Source organism: Vigna radiata, chromosome 5 (genome assembly GCF_000741045.1).
Source record: "Vigna radiata var. radiata cultivar VC1973A chromosome 5, Vradiata_ver6, whole genome shotgun sequence".
Taxonomy (NCBI): Eukaryota; Viridiplantae; Streptophyta; class Magnoliopsida; order Fabales; family Fabaceae; genus Vigna; species Vigna radiata.
This window is the reverse complement of record NC_028355.1, coordinates 10919733-10939649: the sequence shown is the minus strand read 5'-3', so window position 1 is coordinate 10939649 and position 19917 is coordinate 10919733. Positions and strand designations below refer to the sequence as shown.

Below are 19917 nucleotides of genomic sequence, written 5' to 3'. Positions count from 1 at the left end.
ACATCGACAAGTGACACATAGGATGTGTTCAGTCAATGCTTGGTTCTGACAAATGATAACTGATTCTGGTAGTTTACACATTGCAAATAACTTTCGACAGGTAGTTGTCGACCTTCAATATGCGACACATAATCTTTGGAAGGGACTACTCAACCTTCAACATATTGCATTCGGTCCTCGATAAACGACACACAACCTTTGAAAGATAGAAATTTACTCTTTAACATGTAGCATCGGATCCTTAATAAGCATCATCCATAATGTGTTATATATTAACCTGTTAGAAAGATATCAATATTAATAAAGTCATGGGTACTGTGTCATATATTATTCAAAATCAATAGAAATTGATTTGATAATTTGTAGTTATACAATCTCATAATAAGTTTTAGCAAATAGTATATCAAAAAAAGTTAATAATAAAATTATTTTAATACTTGTTACTATCGTTCTCACTGAATTAGAATTAATCCTATAATACAATAACATATTTTATTTTAACTCCTATATGTATTTGAAATATTACAAATTTTATAATATTTAGTAAGATAGAATTATCATATTGGTTAATCATTACAACAAGTTTACTAATACTGGTCGGATCGGATTTCATGATTGAATCAGGTCTTAACTGGTTCAACGAGGGTCCCGTTGTAAAATATTTATTATGATTTTACATAACATTTGAAACGTGATTAATGATTTTTTATCATTAACCTGTTAATTAATGTTTGAAACACTGATTTTAATAAGTTGTTTTAATAATTAATGTGAAAAGGTTAGGAGTATCGTTCTTTCTCGTTACTTGTGAGATTCGAGTTGTGCAGCAGCTAAAGTTTGAGCTTTAAAGAGAGTGTAGGCTAATTTATGGTTTTAATTTTGTTCCAACTTGGGGTGTGGCTTCTGGGTACTAACTGAGAGGCAGAACAAAGTCATGCGTGGAACCCATACCAAAAATACCCTTTTTGGAATTTCATCTTAAGCAGCTTTGAAGTTCAAAAGGCGTGATATAAAATTATAATCCTTGCATGCGCAAATAGATTGTATTTATACTTTATACTTTTACATATATATATAATGTGTATGGTTCTTGACCCTTGGAGAGTGTAGAGACTGTGGTGGGTTCTTCTTTTAAGATACGGTAGCCAGGGAATTTTTTAAGCACCTTTTAGTTTTGGCAGTACTTGAAACAAAGAACAAGAAAAAGAAATAATACAGTTATGTAGCAGAAAGCAATGTCTTGTTAGGCTCTTCTTTTTACGTGCTTAGTTTCTTTCCCTCTTCATATTGCACATGCTATTACTATTCATATAAACAGAAACAAGTGGCAAGGTTATGCAATTTGAATCACCATTTTAATAAATCTCTATTTCAAATGATCAGTAGCTTCAAATTTTATATAAAAAAATTTCTTTCTATTAATCATAATATTAAGAATGAATTTATAAGAAAATATTTTAAAATATTAAATACCATTTTATTATTATAAAACATAATTGCATTCAATTGAGCTATAAAAAGAAATTAGACTTTCTTAATTTTCATCAAATAGGGCGTATATTTTGTCTACTAAAGCAACTATTACTTTGACGTATTTAATGACCCCTGATTACTTGGTTTGTACTAACACACATTCCTATCTTCAATATACATTTTATAGCGAAGATAAAGGCACCGAATCAGCTTTTTATCACTAGATTAATTCTTAATCAAGGTTCGGTATAATCGATTAGATGATGGACACAAACGATAAACAGCTAGAAGTGGATCTCAATTTCAAGCCTGGAAAAATAAGTTATTAGATTCACTGTTCTATTTTCTATTACGAATTCCGAACTCCATTTCGGGGAGGAAATTCGTAGTGTAGCTGAATTTAGGGTGATTGTTACAGATAGATTACATGTAAGGTGACCATGCTACACATTGTGTGCACAATCATTTGAGATAACGACATCAAACTAAATCAAAATTGCATATTACATTCTTGTCGAGACCCACATCTCGCGTGCTGAATCAATTATCAATTTCTAGTTTTCTTCTTTCCTCTTTTCTTTGCACTAGTTTCTGGCCCTTCAGCCTCCTCAGCTTTCTGCTCAGCTTCTAATAGAGCCAGCTGCAGTGTCCAAAGAAAATGATATTTAGGGGCAAGTTTGAAGAAATACACTACAAAAACGAGGGTAGATGTTTGTGAAACAAAATATTACCTCGTCAAGAATAGGTTTTAGCTCTCTGTACCGTGCTTCAGCGAGATCAAAACCATCCTTGCGGAGTTCCTATTACAGCAGAATTTTACCACAAAGACGAGGCATTCATCAGTATACATATGTATTTGTTTGTATATATGAGAAAGCATATGGGTAGGGGGAGAAACTTAAATTAGAGCTAGATGAATATCAAAATAATTATATTCCCGTTCATTTCAAACTGGAAAAATACAATATTAGGGTGTACTTGTTCAAGAACTAAAAATGAAGCAGGGCAGATTTCGAACATAATTAGCACTGCAGTTTCATGGTACAACTCATTTACATTCCTTCTCGCAAAATCTGGACCCATAGAATGAATTTGATGTTACCCTTCTCATTCATATTGTGTTTTAACAATCCTCCGAATTTTTCCTCTACTAGAACCTGCACAGCCTTGGTCCTTCCGGTGTCTAGTTTACCTCTTTCCAGGAGTTTACGTTCATTCCCAGAATTGACCAAATTTTATGATTTTTGAAGGAGTCGGGCACTTTGAGCCAAGTCAAACAGAAAAATCAATAGGAGTTTCTTTTGTTCCCCCTGAACTACTTGTTACTAATTCGCATCGGAATGTTTAGTGAGCGGATAATAATCAAGAGGAGGTGAATTAATTTTTTTTTGTTAAAAATAACTTCTTTTTTAAAAAAAAATCTAAAGTAACTTCACATAACAGAAAATCACTTCAAATAAAAGCAAGTAAATAAAAGAGTATAAAGAAAGAGAAGCTAGCGTAAGTAATTTTTATACTAGTTCAAATAAAAAAAATCTTACATCCAATTATTAATTTTCTAAAAAAGGATTAATCAATAACTAATAATAAATCAACTTACAATATTGAGTAGAGTAGAGGTTTAGAAAACACTTCTCTTAACAGACAAGAGAGTTAAGAGAGGAACAACACTTCTTTTTGACACACAAAACGATGAATCGGCTTAACTTTGCTAAGTGGATATACTTCTATACTTAGACACACTAAGACAAGCACTTCCTTTCACTTAGCATCAAGTTCACAAGCTCACTTAAAACAGAGAGAGTTCAAGCAACGCACTTCGTTATGAAACAATTTAAGTAACTTTTAAAAGAGCTAAAAAATGAAGTATTTATAGGTGTTAGATATATTATATCTTAGATAGGTATCTTACGTTGATCTTATCTTTATCTTTTATCTTTAGTTAATTGTTATTATTTCTTATTTGCATATTTTGAGTTTAGTCCATATCTCTTCTATTATAAATAGAGTATCCTGTGTTTATATTCAACATAAGAAAAATTAATCTCATACATAGTTTTCACTTTATTCAACATGGTATCTAGAACCTAAGGTTTTTTTGAGAAAAAAATATTTGTTACCTCTACCACTGCACTAGCTGCTGTCGGTGGTAGTGCCATCTACCACCTCTACCAACGCTGTCGTCGTCTACCACTAACATCGTTGGAGTTCCAGTTTTGACAATGACAACATGGTTTTGATCGTCTCGGCCGGCCACCCTAAGAATTTTGTCTTTCAACACCTGTATTTAAGTGCCTTAGTCCTACACTCCTAATTTCAGTTCTCTACTAGAGTCTTTTTGACTGTCATACATTGTTTGCTTCCTTTGTCCACCAACACTGCCTGTTGCTAACAATTGGAGGGCATTCCGAGAATTTTAGATATGTCTTAGGTACCCAAAAATGCCAAAATTTACATTTTTTGGAAATTAATGCTCAATAATCGATTATCCAAGGTGATAATCGATTAGCTCAAGTTATTAGAAGATTTGATGATTCGACAATAATCGATTATCATGACTGATAATCGATTATCTTAAGTTTTTCTAAAAACATGTACATTTGCAAAGAATCGATTATCAAGTCTGATAATTGATTATCTTAAGTGTCTGCAAGATACAACGCTCTCTCGTTGCGGCAATAATCAATTATCTTGGATGGATAATCGATTATCTTCAATTTCTGGGTGAAACTCATGAAATGATAATCGATTATCATAAATGATAATCGATTATCACGTGTGCCACTACAACTCGAGAACTAGTCGTTACAACAGTCATAAATGGCTAGCAACGCTAGATTCTCTTAAATGACTCATTAGGATCACGTTTTTATGTATATATGCTTCATAAATCGATTATCTTTCCCTACAAACTAATTTTTGTGCATCCTTGATCCTTTGCACTCATTCTCCTTGTCTTAAGCTTTTGCATTTCATTTCTTTCCTACCCCAATGGTCGAATCATCCAGACGCAAAATCCCTACTTGTAGAAGAAGTCGCATCCCTGCTCCTGCCCCTACGATAAGACTTACAAATCTTGAAGGGTGGGTCTCTGATCCAGAAAAGAGAAGGGAATTCATCCTTTTGGAAGGAAAGGAAGTTGGTAGCCCCAGAATTCATAAGCATAAACTGGTTTGCAAATAGTGGCTTCCAGATCCCTAATCTTCTTGAAAATCAAGGGTTGCAACGAACCCAAAGTCGCCTACTACCCAAATTTGGTTTGTATTTTTTACTTCAACTTCAGGGTTCAGGATGATGTTGCTTACACAAAGGGAAAGGGAGTCAATATTATCCTTGAAAATGACATCTAGGAAAATGTGGCTCATCTCCCTATTCGTGAAGACGTGGTGAAAGTGCATACTAGGGTTGAGGGTTTTAACCACATTCTTGCCCACCGCTCCATTCTCAAGAACCATCAACAACACATTAAGAAGAAGCAAATATTGGTAGGTGGTCTCAAAATGGATGAATGTCTCATCCATTACCTAATTGTCCGGATCCTATCTCCACAAGCCACCAACCATGCCCAATGTTCTGAATAAGACTTACTGAACATTTATGGGTTGTTGAATCATATCACCATTGACTGGCCTAATCTCATTATTGACACTATGTTGAAGGCTAAGAGGTATCTTGTCTACTAACTCCCCTAAGCACTATTAATTTCTAGAATGTGATTACAAAGTTGTCAACATTGAAGGAGAAAAGGTCTCCCACACTCTGCCCTCAAATGAGATTGGACAGGGGGCACTAAAGCACATGGGATTTATTCCCCATGGTAACAACTTCATCCACAAAGGGGATGTGCCTGCTGAAGAAAGGGAGGAAGATGCTCCTATGTCGGATGCCATAGATGTTACTGGACCATCAAGAGCTCAAGAAGGCTCATCCTCATCTATGGAGGAAAATATTACAATCTCACTAGGAGGATGGAGGAAATGTATAACCTCCAAGCCATAAGGCATCAAGAATTGCTCTCACTTCATGCTGCTCAACATGAACAAATGTGTGGTCTCATTAGTGACATAGATAATAGGCTGATCAATGTTGAGCTTCATTTAGAAGAAGACTACGATGATGGGTCTAGCGAAGAATTTTAGAGTTGTACTTCTATTTAAGTATTAATGAAACTTTCTTCTTATTCACTACTGAGTTACTACTTGTTAATTTTACTCTTATTGAGGGGGATCCCCTTGATGATTGGATTGGTAAATTGACGGGGAGCTTCTACTTAGTTGTATGCATGTGTTTAGGGAGAGATATTTTGTTTTTGATTTTAATCAAAAAGGGGGAGAAGAAAGGTTAAGTGTTAAAGCATTATAACTCTCCTCTAATGTTGTTTTTTTGTCTAAGTTATAAATGTTTGATCATCAAAAAGGAGAAGATTGTTAGTGATAGGCTAATGTAAAGCCAAAAGGATTTTGATGATGAAGGGCTTATAGACTGGAATAATTGATTATCACTTGGGATAATCGATTATCCCAGTAAAAACCAGAAATGATTTGATTTGTAGATGATTGATTATCTTTAGGGATAAACGATTATCCTCGAAAAATATGTTTTGCCAAGGTTCGCAGATAATCGATTATCACTTAAGATAATAGATTATCTCAAGAAAATTATCTTTCGAAATGATTTGCAGATAATCTATTATCACTTGGAATAATCTAATGATTTGCAGATAATCTATTATCACTTGGAATAATCTATTATCCGCGGCAATTGTAAGAAGACTCTTGATCTTTTGACCTAATTTCGAACCTTACCTATAAATACTTCATTTCTAAGCTCTTTTAAAAGTTACTTAAAGAGTTTCAGAACGAAGTGCATTGCTTGAACTCTTTGTGTTCTAAGTGAGCTTGTGAACTTGGTGCTAAGTGGAAGGAAGTGCTTGTCTTAGTGTGTCGAAGTGTAAAAGAATATCTACGAAGCAAAGTTAAGTTGGTTCATCCTTTTGTGTCAAAAGGAACTGTTGTTCATCTCTTGTTTGTCAAGAGAGGTGTTTTCTAAACCTCTACTCTAATCCCTATTGTAAGTTGTTGGTTTATTATTAGTTATTGGTTAATCCCTCTTTTAGAGAGATTAACAACTGAACATAGGATCTTTTGATATGAATCAGTATAAAAATTATTTGTGCAAGCTTTTATTTCCTTATACTCTTTTATTTACTTGCTTTCATTTGAAGTGATTTTTTGTCATGTGAAGTTACTTTATAAAACCAATTCACCCCTCTTGGTTATTGTCTGCTCACTAAACATTTTGCTGCGTATTACTAACACTACTTACATCCAGACATAAGATAATTAAAAACAAAATAAATATGGAAAGGGCAAAACAAGTTGTTGGGAGGGAAGAGAAGGAAAAAGTAGTATTCATAAAGGGGACCGGCCAGATAAATAGGGGGGATAAGAGTGAAAATAGTCCATTATATAATCAAAAAGTTCAAATTAAAGGGAAAACTCAATAAAATTGTTCATTTCCTTTGCTTGTTTCGTATAATTATACAAGTTATAAAGGAATAATAGAACCTTAAAGAAAAGAGAAAACTTACTTTTCCAGTGTGTTGAGTATGTTCATGGGCTGCCATTTGCCAATACATATTTGTACGCCTGTAGAAATCCCTCAGGGATTCTCCTGGCTGTACATGCAAAAAGAAATCAATTGAGAAAGATGGGTGAAGAAGAAAAATACTAATTGAAAGCCCGAAGATGCTTTCAAAGGCGCAAACAAAACCACAAATATAATACAATCAAAGCCCAGCGTATTGAGTATACACTAATTTCAATGTTTAGCCAACAGTCTCAAAGGTCTTTAAAAACAAACAATGCATTACCATTGGTGTTCTCTGTGAATCCGACAAGCCAAGACTGGCTCTAATCTGCTCTATCCGTGACCTCCTTTCTTTCCTCCGCAGATTCTTTCCAACACCTTTGATTAGAGCAACAGCATCTCCCACCTCAACTGATGCATTCTGTGTAGTGATCAAAAGGTAAAGCCAACTTAATAATGTAGGAAACCTTGTTTTGGAGAAAAATAAAATCCGGTCATGAAAAGTTTATCTCAAGTGTTTGAATATTATCAGTATTCAATAGCAATTCATGTTTTAAGGAAAATGCCTTAGAAATGATTAAATATCTTAAATATCTATCACGAATTACAATTTTTTAGCAAAAGCAAATCTGGTTTCACAAGGTACTGGTTCGACGAGTTTATTTTTTTGTCAATGAAAATATCATTCACTTCAAGCTGTTAAAGATACAGAACCACATAGCGAAAAACAGTATCTAAGAGAGAACCCCTTTTGTAACCATTCAAATCTTAACAAGAAAAAATAGGAGTAAATGCTTCGAAATATGCAGCAAAAGAGAGAAAGAAATCAACAGCTCACTAGCCAATTGAAATAATGAAATCAAAGTATAGAGGCAGAATTCCAAAACAATAGTTCTGTTGTTTTCTTCCCTTTTTCTGTTGTTAGATTTAATAAATTAGTTCCCCTCATTGTGTTCACAGATGTCCCCTTTAATAGAAAAACTAAATTCCTTTTTAATTTATAAAATTATTACAACTAACTCAAAATGCTATCACCCTTAATATTCATCAACAAATGATGTTCGCTCGTGGATGGTGAGGTCAAAAGCCAGTTCTATCCTTTTTCAACCTTATGTAATAGAAAAGGGGGAAAACCCTTCATTTGGTGAAGTTGCAAGGAAGATTCAATTTGGTGCCTAGCCATTCAAACCTCAAATTCAGTTTTGCACCAAATAAATGATTTCCACCCTTTTATGTAATCTAAACATAATGAACAAGGGAATGCCGTTTGACCATAAGATACGCGAGGAAACAAGGCCTAGCACTGTTTTGGGGCTGATCGTAGCCTTGTTTATTTTTCTAAAAAAAGGGTTTTGACTAGGTTTCCAGTATGTGAATAAAACAAAGGAGATGAAAAAAAACTCATTCATTTTTTTTTTTCTTGCTTGAATTAAGAAGTTAGAATGTGCACCTCTTCCTCCTCTTCTTCCTCATCATCCTCATTAGTTGAACTCTCATCAGACTCATCTTCATCACCATCTTCATCTTCTTCATCATCTTCTGAAGCTTCCACCCATTCAGATTCTGAAGCCTGAGTTAATGAAACTTCAAGTCAGATTAAAGCAAATAAAACAAATATGTGTGTATTTAATCAGGAAATTAGAATCACAATATATGTTTAGATTAAATAAGCTGAATCAACAAAAACTACATTAACAGCATCAGTGATTCGCCATAACTCATTGACATCAGAAGATAAGTCACCCAGTTCACCACATTATAATTTGTAATTAAATTCTGAGGTATATTTTCAAATTATTTTAGGAGAAAAACAAGAAAGGCATTTCTTCCTTCAGTGTTTAAATCTAATTTTTGGGACGAGACAAAGTATCAAAAAATTAAGATCATAAGATATAACTTTGTCAAAAATCGTTGTAATTTGATAGATATAATCATCAGCACATATTTATTTGTGACCTTTTTAATAATACTAGGTGTTGTGGGAGTAATGAGGAGTCCGGGACCTTTGGAACTGGGTAAGGTACAGAAATTCACCAATTTTATACTAGCAGACTTGTATCAAGCAGAAACTCAGATTATTTCTTGCTTAACCATTTATTATCAGAGAAAAAGAGAGACAGAGCTCCTAAAACAAGAATATGATATTTAGTTGTAAGAACAGAAAATGTATAATTATGTAAGAGAATTGGGTACATTTGATTTCCTACAGGTATAATATAATATAATTACTTTGAATCTATAGTATAACATGCTATAGCGGCCCATGGCCACTATTTGCACTGCCATAGTGTTGCACTTTTCTGTAGCAGCGTCAGTGGCCACAATAAGGGCATTCACTGTGCCACTGCACCACTATACTGAAGGTGTCCAAAATCCTGAGAATGAACTCCAAGATTAATGTTAGAGGGGTATCTTATGAAAGGTCAATTTATAAAAAATAAAAAGGTTTCCGCTAGATGAAAACCCTTTCAAAGTTCATGACTATCATGCCACACTTGTCTCCTCTCCAACCCTGCGACCACTTCATGACCCTTGTCATTATTTGACCCTCTCTCCAGCAACTAGTCTTGTTGCAATATTGTCCTCATTCTCAATCATCTGTTTTATGTAAAACCAGTTTTGTGTATTTGTGTCTCATGGGATTGTTTTTCTATTTTCATCTCTTTGCTCTATCTGTCTATTTTCTCTGTTAATTGTCACTCTGGTCTAAGTCTCTGATGTATTTAAGTTATCTAACTCCCAAAAATCCAAACACATTAATTCCTTATGTCTCTATCTCTTTAGTAAGACATGGTATCCTTCTTTACTATTTACTCAAAGGTTTGGCTACGAGCTAAGACCTATAGTTTTTTATTATAAATTATGAACATGTAAAGTATTTTAAACGTTTTTTAGTATTTACATGCATTTAGTATAATTATGTAAACTTTATAGCACATTTGAAAATAATGGTATCCAAAATTTATAACTACGGTATAGAACATATGCATGTATTGGAAAAAGGTACGTAAGAAAAAACTAACAGACCGGTATAATGCACTTCCATTCATCAAGTTTGCTAAGGTTCAAAGAATACAGATCGTCAAGAGTGATTTCTTGATCTTTAATCTCCATCATTCCACCATATATATATAACGTGTCTCTTCCAACGGCCATGCAAGCATTAATACGTCCACAGGGCTTCACTACCTAAAGAATTTGGAGAAAAAAAGCTAATTAATCAATAACCAGGTAAAATTGGTACTTATAAGATTGCTCGTCAAAATAATAACCTCAGGCAAAGAACTTTGAATGTCCAATTTAGCACCAGATTCCTTGGGCTTTCCGTCAGAGTTGGTATGATTTTCACTATCAACAAGAGACATGTTTGATGCTATATTTTTGGATATATCATCAATGCTGCTTTCTTCATCCGCTGAGTCCACAGTTTCTTCTCTTGTTGTATATGCTGGATTTATCTTCTTGTTGACATCATCAGGACAACTTTGTTCAGCTTTTTTTAACTGCAAAAAGAATTTAATTTAATTGAGAAACAAAGTAACATGCAAAGCAGTCCACATGATGAGTTTTAAAATGTGGAGCAATTGTCTTGAGAACAGATGTATATATGCATGACATCCAATCTACCTTATCTTTTGTGGACTTCTCCTTTCTTAACTCCAGAGGATACCTAATTACCCAAACAAGATTAAATAAGCTAATCAGGAAACATTAGATAAGATAGCAGCAGCACACCTATGCTCTAACCAGAAAATCATCAATATACAGAGTAAAATGCAAACTTACAATGACTTAGACTCAAGACCCAATGAAAGAATTCAGTTCACAAATGACAACTTTAGACTATGACATGCTAGGCACCAACAGAACATGGGAGAACTCACCAGCGATTGGTGTCTAACTGAAACCCGTAAAGTTCATTCAAAAACAAGCTCATCATTACATCACCTGCACAGTGTTAATGCAATTAGGATACTAAGCTTACAGCACGTGTAAACAACAAAATATATATCCTCTAAATGGACTTTGAGCAGACTGTCTTATCTAATGAATTGTTTACAAACATTAGGCCAAAGAGATGACTTCTAAATCACTTGCTTGAAAAATATAAGCTGTCAGTAAAGATAACCTTCAACTTCTATATCCACAACACCACCAAATAGCAGAGCCCTCCTCTTATGAACACACATTGAAAACCCAGCACGGGGACCAGGAGGCATTCCACTTTTCTTCACCTGTCAAGAAGGGAGAAAAGATGAAAAAAACAGTTATAAAAAAACAGATAATAAAAGCTTTGTCCTAAGCCCCAAGGGTGTATGAGCCTATGGAGGGAGGAGGGAGAAGCAAATGAGAGACAAATATTACAAAAATCAAATTGAAGCATAAAATAAGAAGTCTTTGCTTCCATCGAAGCTGACTAAAGTAATTTTAATTAGTGGGCATGGTAAACAAAAATACAAGAAAGCTCAAACTTGGCTAAGAAAAGGAATATACAAATTTACTCAATATTAAACTTAACCCCAAAGGACTACCTTGTTCCATTCCCAAGTCTTAGGATCGAGTGACCACATATCTGAATGAACAATTCCTTTCTCAGAGTTGTTCTTATCAGATGAAACTTCTTTTGAATAGCCACCATACAAAAATATCTGCAACATGAAAAAGAACACTGAAAAGAAGAAAACATTCTAAACTTCAAAACTACTTTCTAGAGCCACACAAATCAATCACAATTATGAAACAGCACATAAGGGAAAACTTTATTATAGTGATAGGCATAATGATAGATACCCATTAGTTAGTTCTTTAGAATATATAGTTAGATAGCCAGTTAAAGAAACAAGGCAAGCTGCCTATAAATAAGAGAGATGGAGAGAGAGATCTCTTGCCAACATTAAGAGAATTGAAGCCTTTGGGCAATGGGAGGTGCAGACCCTTGAAGATCTTCAGAGTAGGGACTTCTGGTGAACGTAGAGTTGCATAAGGAGCGAATCCAGATCTCTCAAATTAAAATTTATGGAGCAGTGTATTGTTTTCTAGGGAGATTTTCCCTATTTTTCACAAACTAGCTTTTTTTATGGCAGTTATGACACATAAGTAGAAGTACTACAAAATGAAAATTATTAGCTTCATGTAAGGGAGATCAGTATTTTACTCACATCATCTTGGTAAACAAATAATTGAAAACCACTACGTGCAGTTGGCCACATTGCTCCAGGCTTAGGCTTTATTTCTTGCCACTATAGCACAAAATCACATTGTCATTAATAAAAATTCCCAAACAAAAAATCAACACTTCTACATAAAATGAAACAGTCTGATTATTTTGGTGCTGAACTTGAACAGGAAACAACATTTTAACAGGAACAAGCCAGGTATTTAGACATATTTACCTTGAATTGATCAAGGTCAAATACAAATAGATCATTGTAGTACCTGCATAATGAATTAAAACGTCTTAAAATCTGGCAAAAAGTGCTATATAGTGAATCAATACAAATGACAGGTCTCTCTTGGTAAATAATCTAAAAAACTTTAAACATAGAACATCAGACCCAACATCTAAAATTTATAGGATGAATAACACACAATTGCTATATTTAGAAAGGCAGAAAACAGAAATTCGTTAATAAGTTTCTAAACACTGAATCATCCCCACATGTATATTGTAATTAAAACAAGGCACCAATTTCATTTTCTCAAAATTCCATAAAATAAACTAATATGGATAAATTTAAGAGTAATACATGCGATTTCATAAAAACACCTTCATGTGATTATTCAATTACATTGTGTATGGTGAAACTCTTTATTATTTTATTCACAATGCTTTAGTCAGGAGCAATTGCATTCCAAATAATACTCAGTGGTTAGCTAGGAGTAGTCCAAATAATACTTAAGGATTTTAGTTAGGAGTTGTTGTTGTCCAAATAATACTTGGGATTTTAACCAAAAGTGGCACAGGTTCAGATAATACTTGGTTGTCTCTTCACAACATTAGTTTGTCTAGTGGAACTTGATATTTTAATTGAGAACTGGACATAGTCTTTATTTATGGGTGATCCAATATAAAAGCATAATGTAAATCCTTCTTTCTCGTGTCTCTTCAGATTGTATGTAATTTAATTGTAACTAATCTCAAAAGGAGAGATTTGTAGAAACAAATTTTTGAAGTGTTTTTAAACGGTCCATCTGTCAAACAAGTTGTGCCTGACATTCCTCATAAAATGCAATCTCTTAAAAAAACCATTTGACAGCGCATTTGTCAAGTAAAACTATCATCTGACTCTATATCATCATACAATACTTTGAGAAAATTTCAAAAAGCCTTAAAACACAATTCAACTCTCCCTTCTTTTAAAAGCTAGGTAAACAAGGGAAGAATAGTAAGTTAACACTCCAGTTTGACAACCAAGAGTGAGAAAAAGACTGAATTAGAAATTAAGCCCCCAACTTAAGGAGAGAGGCCTACACAATCCAGCAACCTATTCTCTATGAATGACATTCTTCCCTTGTTTACTTAGCTTTTAAACATTTCCTCTAACAAAGTCTCTAGAAAACTTATGACTTTCACCTTCCTTGTTTAAACTTGCTTCATGTGTACAAGGGGGTTACTTGTTGAATTACCATCTTGAACCTCATTCACATCATGCTTAATGTATTGAATTTTGTTATAAATATAGAAATAAAGAGTAGTTATTATATAATCAAGAATATCTGGATTATATATGGATTATTAGAAACATTTTTATTTATTCTTGTGTCACATCTTTATTATTAGATGATATCAAACTCTCCTCTATTTATTGTTTGACTCCATCTCAATATATATGAAACATTTATATATTGTCTCATAAATACAATTTTTTCAGCTCCACGTATCTCTCTTTCGTAAAGTTTAACAACCTTAAAGTTCAATCACCATCTACCATATATAACCACTTCAAAAAATACTCATGATAAGGTATGGAAAGAAAAGAAACTCACGAGTCCCCAAGTGTTGTACATCAATAGTCACACACATGCAAACAAACTGGGAGGAGCAATTCTTTCCCTTAAAACAAAAATGATGTAACAAAGAGATTGATGTTGCCATGTTATATACATTTACAAGCAGAGAAAACATCAGAAGAAATCCTGTAACTTGAATTCATTAGAAGCTCAAATTCGGCTTCTCGGTGCTTCAAGGATAATTTATATTAGAACTCACTTTTCAAAAACCAAAGCATTTTAATTCAACTATTACCCACAACAAGCTTTTATTTGCTTCCAAGTTCTTTTATTTTTTCAATGAGAAAGAAAATCACATGCACATAATTAACACAATTTTGTACAATAGAAAAAGTAAGAAGCACTAGCAACCTCACTTCTCGGAGAGTGTCATAGAAGCCACCAAAAAGAATAATCTTGTGCTTGTACAATATCTGTAAATTAACCACATTAATTTGACACAAGGCATTGCAATAAACAAATACATGATAAAACTAGATTAATATGGATCCACATATGATATTGGGGAAGGGGGGATGCAGTAATTAACTACTAAAATAAAGATTTATAACTATGATATCAAAAACAAGGTTCATAAACGTAGCAATAACAAGATAATTCCACATGAGCATAAATAAGTTGGAGTGACATGTAATGCACTTCCTATAAGGCATTTAGCTATTACAATGAACAAAGCAACCACCCTTAATGTATGCAAAAGAGGGTGTTGGCAAAAGAAGAAGATGATGGAGATAATTATTCAATGATGATGATAAAAGCAAGTCCAAAAACTTAAAGTGATGACAAAAAGACATTGGAAGACGTGTATTTTGTTTTTGTATTTCATTGAGCCTTTGTAATTAGTCAGATATTAGTGAATAAATTGTTTGTAAGACTTAACTTAGAGAGTCATAAAGCAACATGCACAAATATCACTTAAGAAAGATTTTATTTATCCAAAAAACTGTGATAATCGATTATCAATAATGACAATTGATCATCTAATTAAAATCAAGTTTTTCAAAAGAGTTCCTTTGATAATAGATTATCATTGCTGGTAATAGATTATCATAGGGAAAAAAAAATTCGGAGAAGTTTTTGTGATAATTGATTATCTCTTTAAATAATTGATTATCAATGATAGTTGTGACTTGACTCTTCAAATTCTTGATCTAATTTTCATATAAGAAATCTATATGTTTGGGGAAACCTATTTTGATAACAACTTTTCATTCAGAGTTTTAGGACTATGACTACTAAAGAAACTCTCTGCGTTTGTGAAAAGGGGTTTTGAAAAACCTAGTGTGGGTAGAGCAATAACTTTCACCAAGTGGGTTCTTGTGTGATTGAATGTTGTTGTTGCTAGGAGAAGCTATTTATCCTTTGTGTGACTCCAAGGAAGTGTTTCATTCGTTGTGTGATTCAAGGAAGGTGTCATTTATCTTTTTTGTAGTCTTCAAAAGAGGTATTTTCTAAACCTTAAACTTTTTTTTTCTATGATTGTAAGTTTGGTTTATTTTTAGTGTTTGAGCTCATTCCTCTTTAATGAGATTATCGTGGGGTCTTTTGGATCCGAACTAATATTAAATATCTATATACGAATTTTCTATTCCCTACTCTCTTTATTTTAATGAAGTTATTAAAACAAGATAAAAGGTTCTAATTGAACAATAAATTTTGAAGAAAATTTCAAAGTATCAATTTTAATTAAACAAACCAATTCATCCTCTCTTGGTTTTTGTCTGTAGTAAATATTCATGGTACAATTATAATCGAGGATACAAAGAATAGATCGGCAATAACAATCTATAACAAAGATGTTTAATAGGCTCTTAGCTACTACAGTCAGCCTCTGCAAGAATGAATGTTCTGAGCTTGGAAAATGCAATCTAGTAACAAGTGAAAACAACATGATGATTCAAAAATGTCAATTCACTGAAAATACAAAATAAACATTCAATACGTATTTTGTCATCCTTAAATGAGATCAGTCTAACAAGAATTGAGATGTGCAAGTAATCCAACCTTGCAATTGTTTAAAGAGAAAACAGCACAAAAGAAACTTATGTATTCTCAATCGCATAATCTTGCACAATTTATTGGCTTATTATTGTTACTTCAACAAGGATAGTAGTTAAATCAGCTTGAGCAACATGATAAAAAAGTTGTTCCTTAATTAATTTCTGCCATGGCTGTACTGCACTCTAAAAATGGGAATACTATACTGAAATGAACCAAATCAAGCAATAATGCCGATCATTTAATTTTGATGTTCTAACAGAACGGTAAACGTGTTAAGTTCACATAAATTGTAATTCTATTTTCGCATTTGCAATGCAATCCAGACAATAGTATGATGTAATTCAAGTTAAGCAGAATATCATGCATTGTCAGAAACAAACATACCAATAATCTGTTTGATTAAGGATTCAGTAATCTGACACCGTTAAAAGTAAAACAATGAGTGCATTATTTCACATCAACCAGAGCATACCATTCGATGTCCTGAACGAGGACTAGGGCACCCTTTCAAATTAAGCTGCTCCCATTGATTTGTTTTCAGGTCCAACATCCAAAAATCCTAAACAAATCAAAATCCAAAAACATCACCATATAGTCAAAAATACAATACACCAAAGCCAAATTCACGCCACATAACAGAAGCAATGTAATGCAAGCTTAACCTTGTAGTGATGAAACCGCTCTTGGTTTGGAGACGTAAACTCACCACCTAAAGCACAAACAAAAATGAAACATCCATAACCACACAAATTTTTGAAAGCAGCCAGCAAAGACAGGTAAATTCAATGACAAAGAACAACAAAATCTTATATTTTGTTTGGATAAACCATTCCAAAGGTACTTCTACGAAAAGGAAAACAAATAATTATTTTCATAAACTGAAATTACCTAACGGACAAAACTATCTAAAGCTAAAACTAGCTTTTCTAAAAGACCTCTTTTTAATTTAACTTGTAAAAGAGTTATTTTATTTTTCCTTCTTAATTTATATTTCTCATGAAAAAGTTATCCAATCAAACTATAATTCCACTGAATGAGTCAGCTAAGTGAATCACATGAAACTATTCAACTCAGTTAAAAACTAAAGTAAAGTGAATTACCAAAAATATAAATATAATTCTTCCACGCAACCGCTTGGTGAGCACTGCGCGGAGGAGGACTATTAGGACTCGAAACCAATTTCCATTCCAGCTTCTCCACGTCATACCGGAAGAGATCGCCGTACACGAAGGTCTGCACGAATTCACATTGCAGCAACAACTCACTCATAAATCATATCAATCACTCAACAAACAAGCACAACAGCTTTTGAATTCAAACTCGTAACCTTGTTGCCATTGTAGAATTCGCCGCCATAGAGAATCAACTCGGTCTCTTTCAACGGATTGACGGTGAGCTACAAGAGAAGCGGTCAAAACGGAAATCGCAACGGTGAGAGGTGAAAGAGTGAGAAGTGGAGTTAGTGGTGTTACCGAGCAGTTGGAGCGAGGAGAAGGCGCGGGAACGTTGTCGTCGACGTGAACCTCCTTCTTCTTCGCTTCCTCTTTTTGAATGCTCAACTGCGTCAATTCAAGAGACGCAAATATACACAAGTTTGTTTGAGGATTTGGTTTGAGAATGGAAAAGGGACGTGAATGGAAATCGAGAGAGTACCAAAATGGCGTCGATATCGTCCTCGGGAGAAAGCTTCTTGGTTTCCCTGCGAGCTTTCTTCTCTTCGGCTTTTACGGTTTTTCTCTCAGTTTTCTCTTTGCCTTTACCGGGTTTCTTCGTCTTCTTCCCCATCTTACTCAGAACGCACAGTGAAGTCTAAACCCCGCGGCGCAACAATGTGCCCTTCCTTAGACCCTGCGTAGCAAATAATAATTCATATTTTGCATATATGTTTATAGATTAAGGCATTAAATTTTGGAGTCATGTTTCTAATAGTTCAATTATAAATTATAAAACAATACTACAATTAAATAAAGTTACACTATAAAATTAGACCATAAACTCAATTTAAAAATATAAAATATTTAAATATTCTATCATAAAAATTTAATAAATACCCAATTAAAACTTTTTAAATTTATGATATACCTAAATCTTAATTAAGCATATTTCTTTTATAAGAACATGTTCTTCATAATATTTGATCTTTGAATTTTATTTTCTTTACTTGTTTTGGTCCTTTCTCTCTATCTTATTTTATTCTTTTTAACTTACAAATAATAAGTTTATTTGGTTTATATTGTAGTGAATATTTATTATCTAATTTTTTATATTTTAAAAATATAAACTAATTATTTCAATACTTAAATAATTAATATTATAGTGATAATGAAATAATATAGGTTTAATTTCTCAATATATCCTTATTTTCGTTTAGAATTTTCGTTCATAACCTACAGGCATTCTAAGGAAGAAATTGTTCTGATACCATTAATGTAACATCCCAATAAATATATAACAGAAGCTATAATTTATTTTAGGAGTTAACATGAATCATAAGTGAGAACAGTGATGTATAAACATAGGCGGATGAAAGAAATGGGAATAACATTTAAAATTTAAAACTGTACAATCAGTTAAGGTTGGGTACACAGTTACAAAATAGACTTAACAGTCAACACCAAAAGATTCACTACACCGAACGGTTTCACAAAATCCTAACCGAACGATTAACTAACTATACAATGGGAGGAAACTACACTAAGGACCGGAAGGTCCTGCACAACTCTCAGGCATGGCTTCCATAGGTTGTTCGGCCTTCTCGGCATCCTCCAAGGTAGCTTCCAAAGTATCCTCCAAGATACCCTCTGCTCACACCCAAAAGGATGATCATTGCATCGAAGGGAATAACCGAACGACAACATACACAGGTACATGACAGATAAGGGTAAGCTTATGTAAATTTAATTAATCATTTCCATCATACAAGAATACATGCAATTCAACCAATCAACGTTTCATACATACAATTTCTATTCATGCTTACTATATTCATGAACTTATGACCGACCACTAAGACACTTTCCGGACGGTATGAACCACGTAGCTCGACGTCCCTAGCACCCGGTGTGGTGTAGTAGCTGCCTGACCTTATCAGCTGCCACCCGAGGTTAGTCCTAAAACGATCATCTATTCGTATGACCGCGGACCTCCTACCATTCTCACACATGAGTAACCTTTTTCTACATGATAAAGCGTCATCACGAAATATCAGGATCAGGACGACAACCAGAGTCTGACCATGTTCATACTTTACCAACCATCCTCAATCACGAGATATCCCTCCATTGGGATTCTCTTACTCAACCAAACTCAATCAATTTCGCACCATCACTTTCAACGTAATAAAACCGAGTTAAAGACATGACCGAATGGTCTGACTCTTAAAAGAGAACGAAGTGTTAAGAAAATTTCAATAGGAGACCGAATGGTCTATCATAAAGACACCGAGTATCATGCAAAGCTAGGAAATTCAAAGACACAACTGATTTATGAAAAGGACTGAATGCTCAATAACTGAATACAATTTACAAGACCGAGTACTATATCAATCAGACCAAATGTTTATGAAATAACAGAGTTCTCTTCAATATATCGAGTGTCAGTACAAAACCGAACACTCTTTGGAAAATAAGTAACAGCATGAAACCAGACACTTTTACAAATACATAATATTATAAGCCGAGTACTTTAAAGATTAGATGCTGGTGTAAGACCGAGTACTAAAATAATTGAAGGCTGGTTTATGACCGAACACTTCAAAACCGAGCACTTGGTGTTAGACCGAGTACTACTAAGTCATAGTGAATACTAATTTATACGAAGCATTTAATAAGACCGAGCACTAGA

The 19917-nt window shown here is 33.7% G+C and overlaps 1 protein-coding gene across 1 annotated transcript; it reads right to left on the bottom strand.

The window, feature by feature from the left end:
- Nucleotides 1-1752: 1752 nt before the first annotated feature.
- Nucleotides 1753-17942, bottom strand: LOC106759689 (kelch domain-containing protein 4). The gene is made up of 20 exons (XM_014642990.2): nt 17728-17942; nt 17547-17633; nt 17402-17470; nt 17175-17307; nt 16737-16783; nt 16547-16633; nt 14425-14486; nt 12456-12498; nt 12222-12302; nt 11595-11711; nt 11192-11297; nt 10947-11010; nt 10690-10732; nt 10335-10565; nt 10090-10251; nt 8513-8632; nt 7346-7483; nt 7064-7150; nt 2205-2273; nt 1753-2113 (listed from the first exon to the last, which is right to left on the bottom strand). The coding sequence occupies exons 1-20, from the start codon at nt 17857-17859 to the stop codon at nt 2021-2023; spliced, it is 1971 nt and encodes a 656-aa protein (XP_014498476.1). The 5' UTR covers nt 17860-17942; the 3' UTR covers nt 1753-2020.
- Between the last annotated feature and the right edge of the window lie 1975 nt (nt 17943-19917).

What these genes read in the sequence shown, in the direction of transcription:
- LOC106759689 (XM_014642990.2), bottom strand. Translation starts at nt 17,859, where the DNA reads ATGGGGAAGAAGACGAAGAAACCCGGTAAAGGCAAAGAGAAAACTGAG. An exon ending in GAATTATATTTATATTTTTG is followed by an intron (nt 16,784 to 17,174) that starts GTAATTCACTTT and finishes TTTGTGCTTTAG; the next exon opens with GTGGTGAGTTTACGTCTCCA. An exon ending in AGGAAGAAGAGGAGGAAGAG is followed by an intron (nt 7,484 to 8,512) that starts GTGCACATTCTA and finishes ATCACTACACAG; the next exon opens with AATGCATCAGTTGAGGTGGG.